The sequence below is a fragment of the Natator depressus genome, chromosome 3 (genome assembly GCF_965152275.1).
Source record: "Natator depressus isolate rNatDep1 chromosome 3, rNatDep2.hap1, whole genome shotgun sequence".
NCBI classification, from domain to species: Eukaryota; Metazoa; Chordata; order Testudines; family Cheloniidae; genus Natator; species Natator depressus.
Genome location: NC_134236.1, coordinates 134,859,737 through 134,885,295, shown reverse-complemented (window position 1 = coordinate 134,885,295; position 25,559 = coordinate 134,859,737). Strand labels below are relative to the sequence as shown.

Genomic DNA, 25,559 nt, shown 5'->3' with positions numbered 1-25,559 from the left:
AAAGGTTTTTGCTGTAAATTTAGTATTAAATTTTTGTAGGGCGAATGCTGTCTTGCATTACTGGATCAGTTTTGCTGCATTCGAACAAAGTACCTGATTTTTTTACAAGATTTGTAGCCTGCATATTTGATAGCATGATTAAGTCCTTTACGCTTCAGTTTCAAAGTGGTACTTAGCTACCTCTTAGCAAGATGTTCAAGTTGGACAACGCTGAATCTAAATAATATCCTGATCCACTGAGTGCCCTTTAGAGTGGTGTGTATTAACTGAGGGAACATTTTGTACGGGCCACATTAAAAAGAACAATAAAATGAGGTCTTAAAAAGTATATACACCTTAGGCATGAAAGAGTTTAAATGATCACTGTTTTTACTCAGAAGTCTGCCATATTTTAGCTGCAAATGCTTTGGCAACCAAGTACAAAGACTAGTATGCTTTCTGATTTATTTTTCAATTGAAATAATATTGGATTTCAAATATCTCATTTTCTGGGGGCTTGTCTAAAAGGAGAAATTTACTGGCATAATTATACTGGTATAATTACGCTGCTAAATTTCTCAGTGCAGGCAAGTTCTGGGGGTTGAAGACAAAAGACTTTGCTGTGTGAGGTAAGCATAGGGCAAGAGGATGCTTTTGAATCTCAATTGGTGTGTTAGGTTTTTTTTTTTTTTTTTTTTTTTTGGTTGTTAAGGCTAATTCAAAGGAAGGAAAACAGTGTTTTGTTTCTTTTTTTGTAACCTGAATTGTTAAAAAGTATAATTTAAAAAGATCAGAGATGAACAATTCAGAATCTCTTTAGCTTAGCTCCACAGCCCAATTTGTACTGCATTGTTTTATTATTGTACTGTTTGATGACAGATAGCAGTCTCAATCAGAAAATGCCATTGGTGTTCACCATTTAGGTCACCATTTAGTGTAAGTAGAAGCAGTGAAGAAGGACCAAGACTATTGCATATGGTTTTAGAAGTGTAACCAGCAAAGTAAGATACTGTACTTTGGTAAGTCTTTTCAGTATATCCAAATATAATTGAGTACATCCGCTCTGTGGTTAAGAGAGCATTAGTATTCTGCTATTCTTGTTTCCTTGAAATGAATGCAACCCCCCCCCCCCCCAAAAAAAAAAAACAAACAAAACAAAACAAAGCACCCAATTCCGCCTTAACTTTCAGGAGATCAGTTATTGATACAAGATATCTATCTGTGTACATAGACAAAATTAATTTGTGAGGTCTCTGGAGTATTATAACAACTTGGGTTGAAGTCAATCTTAGTGGAAGAGTTTATTGATTCTCTTCACAAGAAGTGAATACTGAAAGTGGGAGGATTGTTTAACTTAAAAAAAAGTAGACTGTCAAATCATTAATGATTCCTTGCTCCACATCCTTCAATAGGAAGACTATGCTGTTAGAATTTGCTAGACTTTCGAGTAGCTCTAAATCAATTTGCTAATAGCATATTTCTGTTTCTGCCTTTTTTTTTTTTTTTTTTTTTTTTAGGTTAATCTTAAGAGACCATGTCCATTCTGGGCTGATGATGGCCATTGTTCTATCAGAGATTGTCACGTAGAGCCTTGTCCTGAGGTATGGATCAAAGTAAAACAATAAATCATTATTCTCTCACATAGCCAGACCAGTTTCTTCTATGGTTATCTCGTGGTTTAAACGATCTCTGCATCTCCCATGCAGATGCTCTTTATTTTTATTTTTCATTTTATTTTTTTAAATTTATACCTGTCCTGTAGCAGATTTAGGAACTACTGCTAACACCAGACTTCTCGGTTTGAATAGCTTGAACACACACAGTTCAGTTAATTCCTCTCCTTTTAAGTCATTATTCCCCTCCATGATAGTCTTATTTCATGACCAACCTCATTAGTGAAAAGTGAAATTGACTATATGTAAAGCACTATCAGATGTGCAAATTAAACAATTTTTTAATTATAGTAATCTTTTGGTTTTACTTTTAACAGTAGTTGATTAAAAATGTTCATAGAGAAGTGTGATCAAGTTGATGTAACTGTTAAAATGTTTCAGTTTTTGTTTTAAACTTCTGATAGTGTGCATTTTCCCTTTTCCAACAGATGATAGTTAAAAACACTGTGGGTTGTTCTAAAATAGTTAAGCTGGAGTGGAATTCATAATTCTTTTAAGTTATTGGTGCACTACCTTATGTCTCTACTTGTACAAAAATGGCTCAGTCTCTACTGTATGTAGATACATAAGTTTCATACTTCATATTTTATTACAGTTTTTATTATGCCCCTCATCCAGAAATCACAAGGATTTCATAAGGGTGGGTAAACATCCCCATTTTATAGACAGGGAAACTGAGGTAGAGATCATTCAAGTGGCTTGACTTAAGTCACAGTGAGTTGTCTGCACAATCAGGAAAATAATCCAGGTCTCCTGGCTCCCATTTCTTTGTTCTCTCCAGTGGACTATACTGTCCACTGTGAACTATATTCTGTATTTAGTAGAAGGTGATGTGAAGTAAATAGATCTGTGTAACTTCTATGACTTTAACTAGGCTTCATTGCTCATCTTATGGTATAGATTTTACATGATAAGCAGTTATATATAAAACTATTGGTTTAACCAGGAAAAAGGGAATAGACCATTCAACATATGTGCAACATGGTGAAGTTAATGTTGTTTTTTGAAACATTTTAACTCTTGCATTTTCTGAATCAACTGAGCACACTTAACAATTCATGTTGGGGTTTTATGCTATACTTTATTTTAACACTTAAATTATCTCTCACTTAAGCTCTTAAATGCCCACCTCACTGATGGCAGGATAAGTTCTCATCTCTGTCTCTATTGGTCTGTTACATCTACAGAACCATGCACACAGCTCCCACTGAATAATCAGAGCTGAATGCATATCAACTTGGTCCATTGTTTGACTGGCCACCTTCTGGTAATGCCACTTTAATAGGGGCAGCAGCACATCTGTTTACACTGACAACATATCTTTACAACTGTAAAAGATAAAGGAGTATTTTTTAAATTAAAGCTTAGAATTTTGGAGAACATTCTAGAATGTAGCAAAAATTGTAGAGTAAACCTGAACATGCAATTTTTTTTTTATTATGCCTTTTTCTCGTGTTTCTAATCTTCAGCCATTCTATCCTTCCCACCCCAAAGCAAATGTCATGAACAGCCTCAGTACTCTCTGGAGGAGCTTCTGGGTTCTCAGCGCTTTTGAAAATTTGGCCACGTTGTTTAGGTGTGTAACTAGGAGCCCAACTCGATTTGAAAATGTGGGTCAATTATTCCTCAATTTGGATGGTCAGAATAGTTTGCATTTATGGAGCTCCCTTCATCCAGATACCAAAGCATTCTACAAACTTTGATTAATGAAGTTTCATGACACGTGTGGGAGTAAAATCTATAGTAATTGACATTTTCAGGGGTTCTTAGGACAGGCATACAGTGAGTATATGTAACTTATGCTTTTGGAATATACACACGATAAACTTCAGTTCCTCCTAGACTGTTGAGTTGAAGGTCATACTTTGTCAGTTGAAAGCTAATCTTCCCCAGGCTTGCAATAAAAAATCAGTTTTGGTAGATGAAATTGAGGTATTGTGTTCATATTGGTTAGAGACAAATATTTCTTGCAGATTTTTGTAGACTTTCCAGAACTACTTTAAATAATAGGGATGAGCTTTATTAGACAAATGTGTGTATTTACACACCATTCTAGTCTCTAATGTTTAATATCTGCTAGTGAAATCTTAAATTGGTTTAAAAAAAAAAATTAGCCGTAATAAACTTTAGTTATTGCTACTTTTGTTCAGGGTAATAAAACTGAAATACTTTTTTAATAATAGTATCCATTAGTGATAAAATTGAATGATGGGTATCCAAAGTATTAGCTATTGCTTTTGTCAGGCAAAAATAAGTATCAAATAATTAAAAGAAATTGAAATAAGCTTTCAACCTAGAAGGAGCCGACTGCTCTTATCTTGGGTTGGAGTAGCGTAAGTTGAGAGAACTAGGAATCACCTCAGCAAGGAATTAAAAGGTGTCAACTTGCAGAAAACAGTTAACAGCTTTGTTAGCTATCAATCTTACAGGCATTGTGGCATAATCATTTTTGTGAACAGTGCAAAAAGATAGTAATTTGTCTTTTTATTTTAGAGTAAAGTACCAATTGGAATTAAAGCTGGGAGTTCTAATAAAGTAAGTAATGTCTTTTTATTTTCCAAGCTATTTTTCTGATTAAAAAAAATTAACCTCAAAATTAGAAATACTATGTATAGTCTTTTTATTGTCCTTTTTCAGCCTTGGATCCGTGGTAAACTTTATTTTTTATATATGTCTTCTTGTGTGTGTGGTTTTTGCTTATAACAAAAAAAGAACAACCCCCGTATGCCTTTTATGTATTCGTTGTGAAGGAATTGTGGGTAAATAAATATTGTATGTATATATTTCTTTGGTATTATTTGGTGGGTATAATTGCCACATACGGTTCAGTCCAACACTATGTACTGGCAGCCTTGAGTCTCAGCAGACTAATCAAGTCTGAAGAAAAGTGGCTTGGTGCATTACATCAATAAAAGGTAAAGTGGAAGGGTGGGCTCTGTGGGGAACAGAGTTCTCGTAAATGAACTCCTCTTCCTTTCTCTCTCTGCAGCTCCCTGTTGTGAGCCTATTCATTAGTCCCCAGACATGCAGCATGGTAGGGGTTCTGTTACCTTATGGGTACACATAGCCCACAATGATGAACATGATGGAAGAATCTAATAACAGAATTTCAGGTGGAGAAGCCAGAATGACTAGAGAGCCAGTAATGTATTTTTTTTTTTTTAATTAAAGAATATCGGACACCTATCCTGCCTGTATAAATATTGAGAGGTCTCCCTTCTCTCAACATTGTTTTATTTTAAAGTAACGTTTAAACTTCTGACTCCAACTCTGCTTGAGCTAAGTGTACATTAGTTTCAGATTTTCCCAATGGAAGGATTTTTACATTTTCATCTGGGAGCGTGTCAGCTTCTATAACGCTCTTTTCTGACCAGAGACACCTGGGTGCCAGTGTCCCTCCAGCTTAGGCATACCTTGCCATTCACTTTCTATCTCAGCCACCAATGCGTCAGACCTTGCAAAATTCATTAGGGTCCCCTCAGACACCTCTGTGGGTCCTGAATCTAAGGTAGCTGCATTAACCTGGGCTGATCGGGGTTTGTATTTTCATGTGCTCAGTGGAGCCATATCAGTAGCACTTTCTTGGGCTGTGCTTATTTGTAGATACGTCTTACCTGCTATTCTTTATGGAAAAATATCCTGTAAGGTATATGGTGTAGTGAGTTTGTCAGGTCTAAGGTGAAATGTTTGCAAAGAACAAAGAAATGTTTTCCAAGGGGTCTCTGTGTCGCAGTATGTTGATGCATTTAATCCTTTGAGATGAAAACTCAGCCCAACAATGAGATTTGTAAGCTTAAACTAGCAGCTAATTATTTGTTAGGTCATGAGCACACTGTCTGCTCCTGCTCGCCTCTCCTCAATTCATCCTTTCCACTTCTCCAAAATCTACCTCTTAAGAAAGCTGTGTATTTTCTAATCTCAGCTCCTCTGCAAAGTCTTGCGGATCCAGTAACCTACTGGATGGTCTCATCACCGTCTCACTCATTCTGTCCAAAATTAAACTGCTCATTTCTCCTCTTCACTGGTTTGTCCTTTTTCGGTATCACATTCAAGATCCTTCTCCCCTCCCCTTTTAAGGCCCTCTATAATCTCATCACTGTCTGTCTTTGCTCTGATCGCTCCTATGCTTATATGGATCCTTTGTCCTTGCTGCTATATCCTTCTTTTCTCAGACTCTTAGCTTAGTACATTTTTCATGCTGCCCCTTGGCTTGGGACAGTCTTCCCCTTCATGTTAGTCAAGTGCTCTTTCTCCTTTTCCCCAATTCATTCAAACCTCTTCATTCAGACACTCTTCTCTGAGTCCTGTGGTGATCTCTCCACCTCTGAATTGTTGTCCTGGGATTTTTCTTGTCAGTGTTCCATTGCAACATGTTCAAGAGAAGGAACATGAATTACTTTTTATTACTGTAACTCAGTGGTTCCCAAACTGTTTGATTGCAACCCCAAAAGTGCGGAGGGCACCATTTTGCTTTGAACAGCTTGACCCCCACATATGGTGCATACGAACGCTTGATGTTCAGAAGGCGCCATTTTACTCTGCACAATGGCATGCATACGTGGTCACACTGCGTAAAGGGTACAGTTTTGCTCTGCAAAATGGCATCCTCCATGCTGTCTGGGGTCTCAGCAGGAAATACTTCATCAAAAAAAGTTTGGGAACCTCTGCCATAATGTCTCAGAGCCCTAGTTATCGACCGGGTGCCCTGTGTTAGGTGCTGTACAAACACAGAACAAAAAGACTTTTTCTGCCCCAGAGAACTTACAGTTGAAATATCAGATGGGACAACAGATGCGGGAGTACAAGGAAACAATGAGACGATATTGGTCAGCATGATAGGCAGTGGTCTCAAAACACCGACAGTCTAACCAAGTCAATTTGTATGAATAGCCTTACTCATTAATGCTGCTTTGAAGTAAGGGTCCATCATTTTCTGTTATTTCTGTATTTTAAATGTTCTATAATTTATGCTGTAAAAACTTGCTGCTTGCTAAAACTTTACAGAACACAATTTTTATAAAATGGTTTTAAATTACAGAAATACAAAATAAATGTTTGATGCTCTATTACTCTTGTAACATTGATTTGATGCTTAGGAAAAGAAATAACAATTTACATACATTTTATAAAAAATATATAAGCGCTAAAACTATTGATATCTTGCTGTGAGTATGCAAATTTGTCTGCCTTCTGTTGTCTGGGTGCACTTACAAACTATTCGGCAGCATTATTTTCTGTATATGAGGAGGGATTCTATGTTGTTGTGTGGGCTGCAGATGGAACAGAAAGGGTTTTATAAATACACAGAAGATAGGAAAATGAAGTTTAGGAGAAGTTTTGATCACAAAGCTAGCCTCAGAAATTAACTAACTGTAACATTTCCATTACAGCTAATAATTTCTTCCTTTTGCTGATTTCTCCTGAAGACCTGATTAAAATCTCTTTAACTTCACTTTTTATTTTTAGCATATATTTCTGAACATTGACTTCTCACATTACTGCATAAAGATACAGTATTCTGACACCTCTTCCCCTCCATAGCCTTTGATGCGCCCAAATACAGTCGTTTCCTCAATCAACAAATCAACAAAATTTAATATGGTCTGAAAAGATGTATTTGCATGATGACTTTGGGTATGTCTACACTGCAATGAAAAACCTGTGGCTGGCTCATGCCAGCTGGCTCAGACTCATGAGGCTCAGGTTGCAGGGCTGTTTCATTGCAGTGTAAACTTCTGGGCTCAGGCTGGAGCCTGAGCTGTGGGACCCTGTGAGGTGGGAGGTGCCTAGTTGCAGTGTAGACATACCCTAAGACACTACCTGAATAATGGTTCATAACATCAGTTTATGGATTTGTCATGGGGTGGGGAGGAAGGCAAAACACATGGTAAAACTTTGTGTATCTTTTTTTAATAGCAAAAAGTGGAATATAACAATTCCTATGCTGAGTTTAAAATGAGCTCAAAGCGCTGCTAATCAAGCTCCATTCCTAGCTGCTGAACCAGCTTCCATTGTTCCAGCAGGAAGAAAGACAAGATGCAGGGGATGTGGCTTAGTTAGGCACTTAGACTTAATTCACTTAAATATCAGTGAATGTTTGTCAGTAAAACATACAGAGCTGGGCATCTTTCTTTCCTTAAGTATTTCCACTTATTTGGGAGGGCTGCCATCAGCCCTTCCCAACTATGATGCTGGGCTCCTACCACCACTGCATTCCCCTTAACCTTCATAAGAGGGTAACTGGGGAAAAGTGTGGGGTGGTCTTCTTGCACAGTAGGAGCCACAACCCCTCTTTTTGCAGGTTTCTTAGGGGATGTCTTCCCTTAAATTCACCTCCAACTCCTGTTTATCAGGGAACAGTATTCCTTTTGTAACGATATTTGCACGGGACACATGCCACATCTGCTACCCACGGAGTTGCAACATTTTGACCTTACCTATCTCACTAGATCCCTAGTCTGCTGTGGGGAAGGCAAAAAAGCCACCCTGCGCCAGCTAATCTGGCAGCGAGGGGGAAAATTACTTCCCAGCCCCAAAAGAAAAAAGGCAACTAGCACGAGAATAGCTTCCACAGATCACTGACTGTTTTAAAAAAAAACAAAAAAACAAAAAACCAACAAACCTATTGCTTGTGAAGATGCCATACTGATTGGTATTCCTCAACTGCTGATATCTATTAGTGCAACAGATACAGCGCAGGGAACAAGAGTGCAAGCTTCTATGGCTGTAAAAATTTCCTGCTATGTTGGGATCATAGTGGAAGCCCCATAGACAACTCTCCAGCAGCTTCCAACATATTACTATTTTGCACTTTAACTGATGTGGTAGTAAAAATGCTAGATACTATCAGTCTTGTCTATGGTAGAGCTAACATTAGTGCAGCTGAACTGGTGGTTACACTGGGGCGAATCTTTTGCTGAAAGTCCCTAGTGTAGACAAGGCCTGACACTGCCTTGCCAAGTTTTGTTTTGGAGATCTTTTCTCTAAAGAAAAGAAGGTAATTCAGTTTTCGTGCCTATGGCAGTCACCCCCTAAATATGCTATCATATTCTGGTGTGCAGTACAGAGCACTGATTGGTTGTCATCACTTGCCCTGCAACCTTGGGTGCCTCATAATGAATTACTGCAGTAGCTCACAATCTGGGCCCCTCACAGACAGACGGGCAGCATCCAGGTCACACTCCGAGTGTCTGTTTATAGCTGCAACCTGCCAGTAACACTCCAGTCAGCAGCTTCTGCTAGCCTTAGTTACCACTTCCAGGGTGGCCCCCAACATTCCCAGTCCCAGATATTCCCAGAAATGGCATGTTCTGCACTCTCCAGCCTTCTTGTGGACAGTTCAGATATTAGAGGTCCATTGCCCTGTAAAGGGTCAATATGCAAGTTACCAAACAATCCAGTTTACACACAACACTGGATTAGTTTTGATTAAAAAAAAAAGTTTAACTATAAAGAGGTAGATTTTAAGTGTGTACAAGGTGTTAAAGTCAGAAATGGTTACAAGAGAAATAAAACAGTACATAGTAGCTAAGACTTAACAAACTAGATTTGGTTCAAGGTAAAATCCTTACCACATGTTCCTAGCAATATAGCTGACCAAATTCTCAGGTCAGCATCTCTCCCCAAAATCCAAAGGGCTGTCTTCAGTGAAAGTGAGGGGGGAGGAAGAGGGAGAGAGACTGGGGTGTTTTTGCCCCTCACTTTTATAGTCCAGTCCTCCTTTGAAGTGGATTCTTCTGATGATTACCCCTCAAAGCAAAGTTTATTCACACAGTAAAGAAGGTGACATGGAGTCTGGGGATGAAGGTGCCCCCAGGCTTTTTCTTCTCCCCGTATATGCTGAAATGCAGATTTGCCTTGTCTCCATCTCGCTGTGTCAAGAACCCTGCTTACTACTTATGTAAATTGAGGTAAACACATTCCTTTGTTTAAGATGGACCTGCTTAACCACTTCTGCCTAATTAGGGCTCCATGGGTTTGAACATGTGCTATCATACAGAGGGAATTCATAACTTTACATATAATGTTGCTACGTACATTTCACCATGATATAATTGACTAGCCAGTTATTCATTTTCAAATGATACATCTCAATTCATATTTTGCACAAAGATCATGACAGTAGTGTGTAGGGTGTGAATACAGGGGTGTATTTAGTCACACATGCAAAATAGCTATCTTGTCCTCAGAATCTATAGTATTCCAGGTATTCCCTATAATAAATAGAATATAAATAATACTCAGAGTACTGAGTTAACAATTTATCAAATGCAGAATTGGCAGGTTTTAAAGGGAGAATGCTCTGTTCACTCTTCAGTCTCTCTCTCAAACTGCTGTCAAGTTTGCTAGATATAAAAGGTGCTTTTGTGGTGTGGACATCTACTTTGAAGAGAAGTGAGGCCACCAGCTCTATTCAGATATGCTTGGTTTAAGGCAAGACAAGCTATCGGCTGTTACCTTTCAGTCACTCTTGACCTTTATGAAAAACAGTTGTAAACAGAAAATGTAAAAATATATTTGAGTCTTCTTCAGACTCAGATTGAAAAACAATAGAAGAAGTTCATCTTTGAGTGCTGGTCCCTATTCATATTCCACTGTAGATATGCATGCCTCTGGAGTTGGAGAATTCTTGGAAGTAGTGTCCATGTGTCCGCAAATGTAGCCTTGCTCTCCTCATGCCTCCAACTGGGGAGTTAACGGGTGGAGTGGACATCTCTTCAGTTCCTCCTTACTACTGCATGGGCTGGGTTGGAACTTCCAGTGCCTGAAGCTTTTTGTCTCCTTTATTCTTCCACCAGTAAATGCATGTGTGTATAATATATAGTAAACTAAATGTTCTGACAGTATTTAGCTAAGTTTTATAGTTTAATTCCTATACTGGGAAATTTCCCCTCCCCTTGTATCCCAATACATTTACTGGACTTTGCCCAGGCAGGGGTGCCTGAATAGGGGGGGCGGCGCTCAGGGGGCCATGGCCCTCCCACTTGTTACCAGCCCTAAGGGTGAGCGAACAGGGGTTGGGGGGGGCGGAGAGGAGCGAGCAGGGACCAGGGTCTTGAGGGGGAGGAGGTGGTACATGAGTGGGGCCTTGGGGAGAAGAGACAGCGTGGCGGTGTGGCCATGATTTGGGCACCTTTGCCCCCTGCCCCCCTTTTAGGGCACTTCTGCTGCTTCTGTGTCCAGAACTCTGGGCTCCAAAATCTGTTCTTCTTGCTGATGCTTCTTCTCTGTCAGTGACAACCATCAGCACTGCTTGTGCTGCCTCTGGGAAGCTCATGTTGTGGCATGCTGCAGTATCTGCTGCTCTTTTCCCATGTGTACCTGTCAAGGGGGGGAACTTCATTTTAAGAAGCACGTAATGGGGAAAAGCCATGAAGAAACAGTTGGATCCAGGCCTGGGGATCCCCTTCCCCTCTGCGCCGCCCCCGCCCCCCGTGTATTGGCTGACTCAGCAAGGAGTGTGCCTCCTGCTGTGAGATCCAACTTAGGAGTGAGGGAATTTACTCCCACAGATTCCCCTGTTGGGGTCTTGATGGGAAGACCAGGAGTGTTCTCATAAACATGAGAGCAAATCCTCCTCTAAGTCCACTTCAAAAAAGTTGGATACAATGCTACTGCAGTCAAACAAGTCTTTCTGCTCAGCTCATGAGGACTTGTCATGACTCTGAGATTTAGGACATTCTAAGAAAATCCACAAGTCCAGGGCTCTGCTGGTATCAGACATTGGTGCTGGAACTAGGAGTGCTGGGTGTGCTGGTGCGTCCCCTGGCTTGAAGTGGTTTCCATCATATACAGGGTTGACAGTTTGGTTCAATGGTGCTCAGCACCCCCTCTAAATACATTTTTCTTCTTTGAGTGCTTGCTCATCTCCATTCCAGTAGGTGTGTGTGCGCGTGCCATGTGCATGATCGTCGGAAGGTTTTCCCCTAGTGGTACCTGTCAGGTCGGCAGTGGAGTCCTGGAGTGGCACCCTCATGGCGGTGAATATAGGACACTGCCAACCCACTGCCTGCTCAGTTCCTTCTTACCGCCAGTGACGGTCGTTGGAGATTCCTTCAGTCTCTTGCTTCCCAAGTGTCTACCTAGTGGTTACCTTCTTGTTAGTTGTAAATAGTTCTTGAAAATTGTAGTTAGTTAGCCTATTTCAGGGGGTTCCCCCCCTCCCCAGCTTCCCTGACCGGGGTATGCTTGGATCTCAGGGGTTTAAATCCTGCAAACACTGCGGGAGGCCTATGCCCAAGGAGGAGCCACACGCGTCATGCCTTAAGTGCCTGGGCGAGGGCCATCAAACAGATAAGTGCTCCATTTGCAGGAGCTTTAGACCCAGGACGAAGAGGGGGTGGCACTATCGTCTCAAGCTCTTTTTAGTGGCGGCTGTTCGCCCTCAGCCAGCACCGGAAGTGGCACCAGCGACACCGGAAGTGGTACACTGGTTTCAGCACCGAAAAAAGACTCCTCCAGGGAGCATTGACACCGCTCCCTGGCTCACAAAGCTGGTTCGAGCATGCAGTACCGCTCTCAGTCCCGAGTGCCACATAGGAAGAAGAAGGCAGACGGGTTGGTCCTCCACCAGGAAACAGCATAGGGATCCCAGCGGAGTATGTCCTACATCAGGGCACCCATGGCTTGGCCCTCAGGTGCTTGTGGACTCCCTGACTTGGCAGGAGTTGGAGGACGAGATTGATCTTCCCTCCACGATGGATACCTTTTTGAGGCCATGCAGAACCTTATTGGCATGACGGCACAGTCCCCAGCCCTGCAGGCGTGACCACCGGTCCAGGTGGAGGCGCAAGGCCTGGTGATGGTGCAGTCTGCGGCACTGATGTCGGTACCACCACCTATTCAACACCGGGGCAAGCCAACAATGCTATGGCGCTGCTCCCCATCGCCGCATTACCATTCCCTGGCATCGTTGGGCTCCGCTCCTCCATGGTATGGCTCAGACTATTCCTTGGACTCTGATAATAAGTCATTGATCTCCCGACGTAGTCGGTACTGGTCTCGGTCCCGGCACCGCAGATCGCGGGATATGCCGGTACAGTGGCCCTTTTGGACTCCTTGGGCCTATCATCAGGCTCAAGGGTGGGGCTCCAGGGCTGCGTCTGTAGTGTCCACGCCCTGTGCTCCTCCTTCAGCCATGTTGGTGCCACACCATACTTCCACAGCACTTGAAGACCCCCACCCCCACATGACAAGGACCCTGGGTCTTCGCAAGCAGGTGCAACTTTCGAGCCAGCACCACAGTCTGCTTTGAATAGGGCAGACATATCCAAGCCAGCCTCTAGGGAGCCTGAGGGTCAGGAGGACCCAGTCCCATGGGCTTCATCATCCTCTTTTCTGGATGAGGCAGTGGCTGGCACCTCCACCACCACACTCCCTGCGATGGACAATAGGGCGCACCAGGACCACCTAGGAGGGTGGCCCAAAACTTACACCTCCAGGCTGAGGAGGTGCCAGAAGACTCAGACCCAAAGGTGGACATTCTTGCCCTGGAGGGTCCTTCTAGGGTAGCCTTGCCCCTTAAAGACCATACAAAACACCACAAAGGTGCTATGGCAGACCCCTGCCTCCATACCTCCCACAGCCAAAGAGATGGAAAGGAGGTATTTTGTGCCGCAGAAGGGGTATGAACACCTTTTTACCCACCCTCAGCCTGCAACATTAGTGGTGGATGCAGCGAGCCACAAAGAGCAGCAAGGTCAACCAGGTCCTGTCCCAAAGTCACGGGACGCTAAGAAGCTGGACCTTTTTGGCTGTAAAGTCTACTCAGCTGCAGGGGTTCCAGCTTCACATTGCTAATCAGCAAGCAGTGCTCAGCCGCTACGCCTTCAATTCCTGGAGAGTACTAGCTAAGTTCCAGGAATTGCTCCCGTCAGACTCTCACCCAGAGTTTGTGGCGCTTCTTGAGGAGGTCAAGGTGGTGTCAAACCCTTCAAACCCCAGCCCCCCTCCCACTTCTACTCCATACCCCTGAGGCAGGACTCAGCCAGGAGAAGGAGCAGGAATAATAGGAGGCACCAGTTGCAGTCCTCCTCAGGCCAAGGCCAGGGCTGGTCCAAACAGCCCACAGCACCGAAACCTAACCTTTGAAGGGCACCCAGGGACGGAGCACCAGGACTCAATCGAGATCCTTGCCCTCCCTTTGTGAACTGACTATCCCACTTCTACCGTGTTTGGTCCCAGATCACAACAGATCGCTGGGTTCTGAGCACGATAGGGGTGGGATATTCTATCCAGTTCTGTTCCATCCCACCTTCCCCCCCCCTACTTTTCCTGTTCCTCTTCAGCGACCCTGCTCATGAGCAACTCCTTCTCCAGGAGGTGTAATCTCTCCTCACTCTGGGGGAGATAAAGGAGGTTCCTCAGGAGTTCAGGGGCAAGGGATTTTAGTCCTGATATTTCCTATCCCCAAGGCCAAGGGTGGTCTTCGACCTATTCTGGATCTGCGAGACCTCACCCAGAGACCAGAGGGTGGGTGACTGACTCCATCAGGAGATGCAGCTTGTGGGAGGAGTCTGTCTCCCATTCTATTGGACAGCCATAGTTTCCCTCCAGTGGAACCATTGGTGCTGCCAACAGATCCAGACTAGGTATTTTCTTTCTTCGGAGACTCTGAACAACCTGAAGAACTGATGTCTCCTCCTCTGAAACATGTCTTCCCAGACCAGTCTGGAACCAACTTCCACTTCAGCACCTCCCTCAGAACTGTTGGTACCCTATGCTAGGGAGAGTCCCACAGCCACCCTTTGACCCATCTTCCTGGCCTTCTCTGGGGTACTGGGACCTGTACCACTCTGCAGAGTCGACATGATCCACCTGTCCACCCTTCACCTGCAAGAGAACAACTAGAAATTCCTCCTGACCCCATGGAAGAGGAAGATGGATCTGGAGCTGGCGGTACTGACGAGACTGTCCTCATATTTGGATAAATAGTTGCTCCAATATCTCCTTCCCCCCGATGACCATAAGCAGTTCCAGGAACTGTTACATAGTGTTGCAGAAGAGCTGCAGATCTCCCTTGAGGAAGTTCAGGGTCTTCAACATAAACTCCTGGCAAGTGAGCAGTTACCTCTTCAGTATTAAGGAAAGGGTTTTTACTCAATATACTTCCTAGTACCCAAAAAGGACAGCTGGGCTATCCTTGATTTCTGCCATCTTAACTGCCTTATTCGCAAACTGAATTTCACATGGTTATGCTGTCATCTATAATCCCATCCCTAGAAAAGAGCATGTAGTTTTCAGCTCTTGATATGTAGGACACATACTTTCATGTGGCCATTCACCCCCTCAGATGCTTTCTCAGATTCCTGGTGGGCCCTGACCATTTTCAATACAGTGTGGGTCCCATTCAGCCTTGCTACAGCCCCGAGGGTCACTACTAAGGTCGTCTTAGTAATAGCAGCCCACATCAGGCATTGTGGCTTCACCATTTCCCCCTATCTTGATGACTGGCTTCTCGTTGCTAAGACTGTCAAGAAGCCTATGAGTCCAATTCATCAATGCTTTCAACTTGTGCTTTCCCCAGCGTAACTCAAAAATCTTTGGACTTTATAGGAATGTCCTTAAATTCAGTCACAGCAAGTGCTTACCTGCCAATGGACAGGTTCCAGTGATGAATGACCTCCTAGATCAGATCATGCTCTTGTTCTGTACAAACTTAAAATTGTAAGTATTCTTGTGGTCATAACGCTAGTCTTTGAATTTAGTGCTCTATTTAAGTTGAAAGGGAATGTTCACATCAGCATTGGTGCTGTATTTCAATGTGTCTGCACAATGTCCAAGCAAATACTTCATTGATTTTTATTACATAGGAAAAGTTCTAAGCTTTTTTTTAAAGGAAACTTTGATTCTGGAGAAGATTCCAAAATCAGCAAGATTACCTTCCATCCTCAGCATCCTTGTGTTTTCCATATCAACAGATTTGTATTTACTGCACAACTTTGACTTCCCTAAGAAAGGGGTGAAGTAAAGGACATTTCTAGTTAATATGTTTGTGTACTAAATGTAACCTTTCTTACAGTACTCAAAAAGAGCAAATAACACCAAAGAACTGGAAGACTGTGAACAAGCTAACAAACTGGGAGCAATTAACAGTACTCTAAGGTAAGCTGTGCTTAAAGTAAATAGTACCAACAAAAGGTCATCTTGACTCTGGAATGTTATTTTGGAAACCGCTGCTTTTTGTTCTCTTCACTTTTATATAGTCCCTATAAAAACAGTGGAAAATAGCCCTGGTGTTAAATACGAGTTAAATGGACTCAAAAACCTCTGAAACTAAAGATCGGAAGGAAGAGAACAAATATCTTTCCTTTCTTAAAGGAAGATTTTTATTGTATACAAAACTCTATGAGCAGGAAAGGCAGGAAACCCAGGAAAAAGAGCATTTGGGTTTTTTATTACCACTTTGTCCTGGGCAGAGTGGTACAAACAAATATTAGAGAATGGGGACTTTGGTCTAAAATCTTTTATCTGCACATCCGGAACTAATTATCTCAGCCTCTGAAATCTGAATGTTGGAACATAGCATTTACTGAGTACTTCATGGGGAGATCTGGATTCCCAGCAGAGAAAAGTTTGGAGCCGGATATTGAAGGGCCATTTTGATCAAAGGAGCTTGACACTGCAACAATGGCAGTTGCTCCATAGTTGAGGAACCAATTTCCTATAAGCTCAACTTTGGCCTCTTCTCTAACCTGCCCCCTGCCTCCCCAGCACCATCCTTCCAAAACAAAAAATAAAATAAAGTAGTAGATTTGATCTGAAGCAGGAATAATATTTTTCTACAATACTCAAAATGATTTGGATTAGAGGCTCTTGAGTTAGGGCCCACCTAAAAGCTGAGTAGGTAAACAGTTTCAGAATGTAATTTTTTTTTTTTGACATTTTCTACCACCCATCCTCCCAAAAAAGGTAGAAAGATAAAATTAACTTTAGTGGATTTTCCTAGCAGAGATCTCATACTTTTGGGCCCCAGTTTTGAACAGTAAAACCTGAACTATAAGATGTTTCTTCTTGGGAACATCATCTTAAAAGTGTTGGCTTCAGGAAGCTAAGTGTAAGCTATAGTAAATCAGGAGACAGTAAGATTCTTAAGTTGTTGCCCTTATTTAAAAAAAAAAAAAAAAAATTCAGCCTTCTCCCTCTGCAGAAAAAAAGGCCAAACTGGCCTGTCACTGAGAGATTTTTTTCCCTCCCAAGAAAAAGGGAGTTAAAGTGTGAAAAGTCTCCTAAAGCTCACGAGGTTGGGAAAGTGGACAGTGGGCATGTAGAGGGTTGGAGAGATAAGCATGCTTCTTGGGAACATGGAAAGTGAGTGTTTAAGTTGGGGAGGGAACAGGAAGATAATCACTGATATAGGAACAAGTGGGAGATAGCAGTTATGTGGAGGCCAGGAGGTATCTATGCCTCCCATGCAAATCCTTCAAACCCAGCAATTCACCCTTTTAATGGCTCCTAGCTCTGGGGTATTGTGCCTGTTTGGCTGAATTTAATCAAACTGGGGTTGCCTGCTGGCAAAATACAGGAAGTTGACTGGATGGGGAAGCTCCTAGAAATAGAGCTTCTCTCCACCTGATACACCTTCAGGTTCTTCCTGCTTTCTCCAAACATGACAAAAGGAGAGGGATCGGTGGATCTTGTTGCAGAACTGGGTCCTAGGTTTGTAAAACTGAGTTTGGGTTAACTTGGTCAGAAAGAATGGGTGGTTGAGGGATTATTCATTACTTCCCAAGGCACCATGCTAACTACCAATGAGAGAGTTTATTGGTGTTTGGTTTTGAAATGCTGTAGTTAATGGCTGGCTTACCATTGTTTGCTAAATGCTCAAGACTAAAACATTTGAGTTTGTTACAAATACTACAGGGTCATTGGAGAGGAAGAGTTAGGGAAATGTGACAATTAATTCCTTGGTATTATCTTCGGGTTTTTTTCAAGAGGATAATCCTATTTACAAAGCAATATACATAATCAAGATCATTGGCTTGTCTCCTATTGTAATGTAGAATCAATTGATGTTAGAAATGGGACAGAGGAGAGGAAAGACCCATGTCCATCTTTGCCAATGCAGGGTTTTTTCTACAATATATAAAGATTTGTCTATACGAACACACCGTTCTTGGTAAGCTGGGGCTTGTATCTACTCCACCACACACTGAAAGTTCCCTAGTGTGCTCTAACCTACTCCTATTTCAATGCAGGGCAGACTAAAGTGTACTAGGGAACTTTTAGTGCACAGCAGCAGTGTCCACACGGCACTTAGTGCTTTGTAGTCTAGTGCAGGCTAGATTTACACTCCAGCTTGCCATGAAAGGTGTGTTTGTATGACAAGTCCGAATACAGGCATTCGTTTTCTTTCTCCTGAGATAAATTTACAAGCATCTAACAGGCAATAGCTCGTTGATATGTTCCAGTGCTTTGGGTACAGTCATTTTAAATTTAGCTCCAGAGATATTGCACACCATCAATTCTCTGTATTCAAAATTATCTAATTTGTGTGGTTTTATGATTGCTAATTTTGACACTCTTCATGGATACATTTAAAAACAAAAATAGAAACATTTTTACAAGTCAAATTCAATTACATGTGTTTATTTTCTCTTTTTCTCAGTAACCAAAGTAAAGAGGCTTTCATTGACTGGGCAAGATATGATGATTCACAGGACCACTTTTGTGAACTTGATGGTAAAATAGATATGGAAGTGAATAAGCTTCTAAAACAGCTGAAGTTCTCTAAGAAAGCATATTTATGCACTGTCAGTAAATAAGTTTAAAGGTGTAATACAAATGACTTAATTTTGTGCTGACTGGCCAAATAAAAATCTCAGACCTTCTCATGTAGAAGGAAAGTTCTTAGTGTGTGGGCGTACAGGAGTACAACCTAGGGGCATAGGGAGATAGTCTCTATTAGTACCGACATGTGAGGCATTTGATAGTGGATAGACAGGTGTCTATTTTACGGAAATGAAAAGGAAAGAGTGCACAAGTAACAGTAAAAGATGCTGAAATCCTCCTTCCATACTGGGGCAAACATAAGACCACTTACGCAAAACCCAATTGCTTTAACCTATTGAGAGTATGTCTACACAGCAAAACAAAACAAAAAACAATGCTCCAGGGAGTCTTAGAGCCCAGGTTAACTGACTTGTGCTCCCAGAGCTCATGCTGCAGGTCTAACAAGTGTAGACTTGTGCTGGAGCCTGGGCTCTGAAACCTAGGAGCAGAGAGGGTTTCTGAGTTCGGACCCAAACATCACGCTGCTATTTTTAGCCCTGCAAGCCCAAGTCAGTTGATCTGAGCTCTGAGGCTAGCTGCTGCGGTTTTATTTTGTTTGTTTTTTTTGTTTTTTTCTATATTGAGGGTGTAGCTATACCCTCAGTCATTTACTGTATTCCCTTTGCTAACCTTTAGAAATTTGCACTTTCAAAGAGCTTGTTTCTTCGCTGCATCGCTTTTTTCTTAGTTGCCTCTGGATTGAAGTAATCCTCTTTACCTTTAGTAAACATGTTATCTTTAATAATTAGCAAAAATTGATCTTTTTGGGTTGACATTTGTCTTCATCTCAGAACATGGCTGCTATTATTTCTGGTAACTGCTATAGTAGTTTTGATTATTGCAGCCTATTCTAGATAACTTATTAACAAAGAAAAGGAGTACTTGTGGCACCTTAGAGACTAACCAATTTATTTGAGCATGAGCTTTCGTGAGCTACAGCTCACTTCATCGGATGCATAGTGTGGAAGCTGCAGAAGACATTATATACACACAGAGACCATGAAACAATACCTCCTCCCACCCCACTCTCCTGCTGGTAATAGCTTATCTAAAGTGATCATCAAGTTGGGCCAAAACTTGATGATCACTTTAGATAAGCTATTACCAGCAGGAGAGTGGGGTGGGAGGAGGTATTGTTTCATGGTCTCTGTGTATATAATGTCTTCTGCAGTTTCCACACTATGCATCCGATGAAGTGAGCTGTAGCTCACGAAAGCTCATGCTCAAATAAATTGGTTAGTCTCTAAGGTGCCACAAGTACTCCTTTTCTTTTTGCGAATACAGACTAACACGGCTGTTACTCTGAAACCTGTCATTTATTAACAAAGGTTAGAGATTGAACTAAAGCTGTCTCAGTAGTGTTAGAACACACAAAACATATTTTTCTGGCTTGTATGGATTTTTATGGGAAGTAGATTGTAGTTCTGGAACCCATAGCTTGCATAGGCTTTTGCTTCCTCTCTATCATCATCATTTCTGCCTGCTGCCTGCACCTTGCCTGTTCAGCTTCCCAAGATGATTTTAGCTTCTGACTGTCTCCCTTCAGCCTCTCTCTACTCTTCTTTGATCACTTCTGAAATGACACTTAACTGCTGTTCTGATGGTATTCTTTTTTTCATTGCTAGAACAGCTCTTACTTTCTACTATGGTTGCTCATCATTCAGCATTACAAGAGCAAGTGCTCAGGGGCTTCTGTTGGCTTACTCTTGTGATTGATTGGGTGACACACTCTTGACATTTGGTTGTAGTTTTTGACCTTTCAAATCAGATATTTTATTTATATGTAATTGTTTCTAGTTTTTACTTCTTTAATAATTTGGGAGTAGTATTTCAGTTATCTTTCACATTTTTAAAAAAGCATTGAAAAAGCTGTATTTAGCTATCTTGAAATTTTATTTTTGGATGTGGTCCTTTTGCATTCATGTTGAACTTAAATAATATATCTAGAAATAAGAGGAATGATTAAATGCTCTGTTGCAATTTATAGCTTTTCCTGGCTATAAGAGCATTCTAAAATGCACTATAAAATATTTCTAGTTGGCAGCATTGTAAATTGGTAGAAAATGTGGACTAAAGCATCTAAAAATAAATCTTACAAATTTCTTTTAGCTAATGAATAAAATTTGAGAAATACATCTTGTAAAAGCAATCATAAAATAAACCCTAGATTTTAGAAGAATTTGAACATTGGAAGTCCTAATTTCTATCATTAGTGTTCTTTTTTTAACATATAGCCCCAATCCTGAAAACACTTACTGTACGTTGACATGCTTAACTGTAAGCATCTGAGTAGTCCTATTGACTACTGACCCACTATTGACTACTGCTTAACTGAAAGCATCTGAGTAGTCCTGTTGACCAAATGTCCAGTGGGACCATTCACTTGCTCAACTTTTAAGCCCAAGCATTAGTTTTTTCAGGATTGGGGCCTATATTTGCAATAGTCAGAGTCTGTGGAACGAACTCCCACAGGAGCAAAGGACCACCAAAGGCCTCACCACCTTCTTCTCCAGTGGAAGCATGCTTTTAAAAAAAAAAAAAAAAAAATGAAAACCACTACATTTGCATACACAAATCTTCTCTTTGGAAAAGAATGAGAGAGAGAGACCCACAGGTGACAGTGTTAGTCCTGTTGCTTAGTGCCCTACTGGAAGCTACTCAGCTGCTGCAGTGTTGAGAGCAGTACAAGAACCTGTATAGAATGAAGCAGATCTTATTTAATGTCACCTTTAGCGTATAACACTGTATATTATATACAGGATATTTATGCTGGTGTTTAAATCCAAATTAGTGTTTGATGTCCGAGATCTCACTTTTACTTTGTTCTGTATAACTGCTTTTTGTGAAACTCAGTCCTTTTAAAGTGACTGGTTAGAATATGTAACAAAGGGTTTCCTGTTTAGATGAGAGATCTCCAGATGCGCAGTATGTGGATTTGCTGCTGAATCCAGAACGTTATACTGGATACAAAGGGGCCTCTGCATGGAGAGTGTGGAACAGCATCTATGAAGAAAACTGCTTCAAGTAACTGGGGAGGGAGGAAAATGCACTTTATACTTTGAACAGTAACATTTCTTCAAAATACAAAAATCATTTATTTTTTAACTTTTTTTCAGGCCTCGATCTGTCTATCGTCCTTTAAATCCATTGGCACCCAGCAGGGGTGGGTCTCAACTATTTTGTACTTATTAAAACACTTTCAAAAGCATTTCAACTCACCTTAGTGAATTTTCTAGTCCAAATTATACAAATAATATCCTACGCTGTAGTACTATCTGTTGTCCACTCAGTGTCATATAAAGTGACAAAAATTAGATCATGAAATATAAAGAAATTGACCCTAATATACCAAAAACTTAATTAGCTAAAATTAATGCTCTGATCCTGTTAAATTGCACACATGCTTAATCTTATGCATGTCAATCTCATTAAAGTCACTGGGACTACTTGTGTGCAAATTAAAGCACATCTATAAGTGTTTACAAGATCAAGGTCAAAATCCCATACTAAGATGGGTGGGAGTTAGAAAAACCTTACAGCAGTATCTTCAAAATTCATATCTTGAATCTGATCTATTTTCCTCAAGCATCTAATTTTGTCACTTCAGTATGTTTATTGGCTAATACAATGCACAGTAACAACTTTTCTTTCATAGTCAAGTTAGTAATAACTTGAGTTGTCCTGACAGTAGTATCATTTCACTACTATACAAAGTGGGATCCACTGGAAAGATTTACCTTAAAGATGAAAGTTTGAAAAGCAGTGTTAAGTAGGCACACTTTATGCTAATAGAATTTTGATGTTAAAATTCTAAATGAAAATAAGTTAGTTTTTATTTTCTCAGTGAATCTAAATTGAAGTCTTCAGTTTCTGTACTGATGGTTGCCTAGTTCCCATAACAATGAAATATTAATGTAAATAAATTCATTCAAAAAGAAACCCTGCGTGTTGGGAATGAAGGAAGACTCATTTAGCATAGATGAGGACTATCGGCAAAATTGTAACCAGTCTTTGTTTTTAAATGTCACTATTGAAATCAGTTAATTCAGTCTAAAAAATAACACAATATAGCCCTATATCTTATATGCATGAACATAGGCAGAGTCTCTGTTGTTACTCCCTAATACTTCCTTCTGTGTTTTTTTTAATTTGTCTAATTAAAAACTTAAATATTGACCTCCTAGATCAGTGATATTGATATTAACCGTTGACAGGCAGTTAAGTATATTTGAATATTGTACTGTACTAATTATATTTAAAATGTTAAGTGTGTTTTATAATGTAACATGCACAGGAGTGAACAGTTCACTGATTATAAGACCAAGAAAGGACCATTAGACATTTATTCAAACCTTCTGCATAACACAGGCCATAGGTCTTCATTCAGTAATTTCTGCACCAAGCCCATAACTTCTGTTTGACCTACAGCATATCTTCTGTGTAAAAGAAAAACAATTTGTAAGATTCCTGACATGAACCGAAGAAGCATTTCTTGCATCTTTAAATATCTGTGTAGCAGGGTACATGTGTCATTTCCCATACAGAGTGGAAAAGGTTTTTTTTTTCTAATGTTCCTAGATCTTTATTTACAACTTTTTTCTTTTTTTCCAGGGGAGGATGATGGTAAGTCTGATTTAATACATTCTCCATACCAGTTAAATATATAGTGGGAGTTACTTCGGTAATTGTGATTGTTTACTTGTTGCATAAACTTCTTTTGGATGGAGAGGAAGAAATAATTTTCACTCTTTTTACCAGTGGGGGAAAAAAAGAGGCAAGATAGTTGCCCTAATTATATAGTTCACTTGTCTGTCTTTTTCCCATAAGAATATTTATGGTCTTGCTGCTGGAATACATGAATAGCAAGAAGAGTGAAGGTGAAAAAATGAAAGCGGGTCTGGGAAGGTTTTTACAAGACATGGGGTGGAAGTCTTTTGGGCCTGAATTGTGCAGGGCTTTGAGTTTCTCCTCTTTTCCATTGATGGCAGATGTAATCTTTTTATTTTGATAAAGGAAAAGAACAGCTTTTTTTTACCTGGATAGTTTCTTTATATATAGTCAGGGTGTTTTATCCCCCTTTTTTTCCCCATTGTAGTCTGTGTATAATAAGAAATGCTTTATGATTGCTGATTTCTAAAAAGATCTAGGGGTCATTGTGGACAGCTCAGTGAAAACCTGCACAGTTGCAGTCAAAGCAAACAAGATTTTCAACTATCAAGAAAGGGTTAGAAAATGTTGAAAATATGCTGTTGTATAAATCAGTGGTTACGCTGTTAGCCTGAACACTTTCATTACTTTTGATCACCCCATCTCAAAAATTATATAGTAGAAATAGCAATGATCCAGAGGATATCACTGAATATTATTAAAAGCCTAGGAAAACTTTCATGTTAGGAAAGATTAAAGAGTAAGAGAATTTAGTTTGCAAAGGAGACGAGGAGTCATTATTGTGTGTGAAATAATGAGTGGTGTGGGCTGGTCAAAAATAAGAATCTTCCTTGAAAATTTTTGGAAGAAACAAGAATTTTTTTAATTTCATAGAAATCTTAATTTTTTCACTAATAAAATGAAAAATTTGTTGAGAATATAAACAGATTTTGAGGTTTCAGGTTTGGGTCCTCCCCTCTTTCTATTTCCATTTTTTTCTAGTGGAAAAGTGAGTGAAAAAGGAAAAGAGAAGGGGAACTGATTAATTTTTTTCCATTTGATGGAAAAATAAATTATTTTTTTAAGATATGAAAACTTTCCACAAAATTTTCATATAGTTCAAAAAGCCATTTTTAGTGCAAGTTCTATCCATAAAAAATGCCTTTTGAACAGTTCTGACCAGCTTTATGAATGATATCGTGTAGGTCATTTAATCGCTTGACGGCCCTAGTTTCTACTTGAAGGATGTTAATATGTACAAATGAATGCTGATGGATTTAACTATGTATTTTTGTGTTTTCAGGAGAATCTTTCTACACATGGCTAGAAGGTAAAAGAAAAGTTGATATAATGATGCCTAAAATTAATGTTAATTGCATTAGAAAGAACAGATACCAGTAGTGCTCCCCAATTTCTTATCCCTACTCACTGTCAATCATATTTGGTTGGTGCCTGGAGTGAGTGTACATCTTCATTCCAAAGCCAGTAATTGTTTGTTAGTGGATCAGTTATTGTAGTATGTGTAAGAGATTTTGTACCCTTATGTTGACATTCTACACTGCTAGAACACTGGTATTCACTTTCCAAGTCTAATTATCCATGATATATGAGAGAGTTGTCTCTATGCAATAGGGTTTTGTACTGTAGATAAAACTGTCCTCATACATGTTTTAGAAAATTTAGGTGATTGTATATTATGTTCAGCTGATCTACACGAAGATTTATGAATATCTTTTTTCTTTATGAACCTACATATGGTGTGTGAAATCAAGAGTTTTTGGTAGTGTAGGTTTTTAAAAGTATTTAGGGTGAACTAAATTGGACTTGAAATCAGGGTAAATTAGCCTCCTGAAATTATTCAAGCAATCATACTCAGAATGCACTCTTTTTATGCAGAGATATTTTTGTGCAATAAAAGTACTTTAAGAGGCATTCAAAGACTTGAAGAGACCTCCTCTTTTGTTCAGTTGCCTTGTTATTGTAAATGCTCACCATTTAGCTACTCATGACTCCCAATTTTTAGAATCTAAAATGAAGAAGTAGACAAAGAAATTGCTAGGATCTTTATTAGGACTAATTGTCAGATGTTTTAGAAAGCAGGGGTGGTTGAACCGCTCATTTATACAAGCAGAATTGGTTTTAAGACCGAGAATAAGAACAGTTAGCAGCAAAAAGCAATTTTTTACCTTTTAATTGCCTTAAAATGCCAAGCAGGTTTAATACCGATAGCAACCAAAGGTATCCTAGAGGTGTGGAAAAGAATATTTTGTTAATTGGAGCAAGAAAACATCATTAAGCCTTTTAAGCAGCTAACTTTGTTCTGCATAAAGCATTTACTTCTGCTGTTAGCAGCTGTAAAAGCTACTAGCACAGGAAAGCATAATATCTGCTCTTTAAAATAAAATAATATGGCGGTAAAGGAGGCCAGACCTCCTAAAAGGCAGTTACTTCAGTTTGGCAATAGGACCATTTTACCCAGAATCTTTTGGA

At 40.2% G+C, this 25,559-nt stretch overlaps 1 protein-coding gene across 2 annotated transcripts in view; it reads left to right on the top strand.

Moving 5' to 3' along the window:
* The window catches only part of ERO1B (endoplasmic reticulum oxidoreductase 1 beta), a 59,218-nt gene that overhangs the window by 20,624 nt on the left and 13,035 nt on the right, over positions 1 to 25,559 (top strand). Inside the window, exons 3-10 of one of the 2 annotated variants that reach the window (XM_074948890.1) lie at positions 1,497 to 1,580; positions 4,146 to 4,187; positions 15,673 to 15,755; positions 18,259 to 18,332; positions 21,326 to 21,446; positions 21,539 to 21,585; positions 23,034 to 23,045; positions 24,373 to 24,399. In XM_074948890.1, coding sequence (XP_074804991.1) covers positions 1,497 to 1,580; positions 4,146 to 4,187; positions 15,673 to 15,755; positions 18,259 to 18,332; positions 21,326 to 21,446; positions 21,539 to 21,585; positions 23,034 to 23,045; positions 24,373 to 24,399 — 490 coding nt within the window. Of the gene's footprint in view, positions 1 to 1,496; positions 1,581 to 4,145; positions 4,188 to 15,672; positions 15,756 to 18,258; positions 18,333 to 21,325; positions 21,447 to 21,538; positions 21,586 to 23,000; positions 23,046 to 24,372; positions 24,400 to 25,559 lie in introns of both variants that reach the window. The other variant, XM_074948889.1, reaches the window with a different exon arrangement.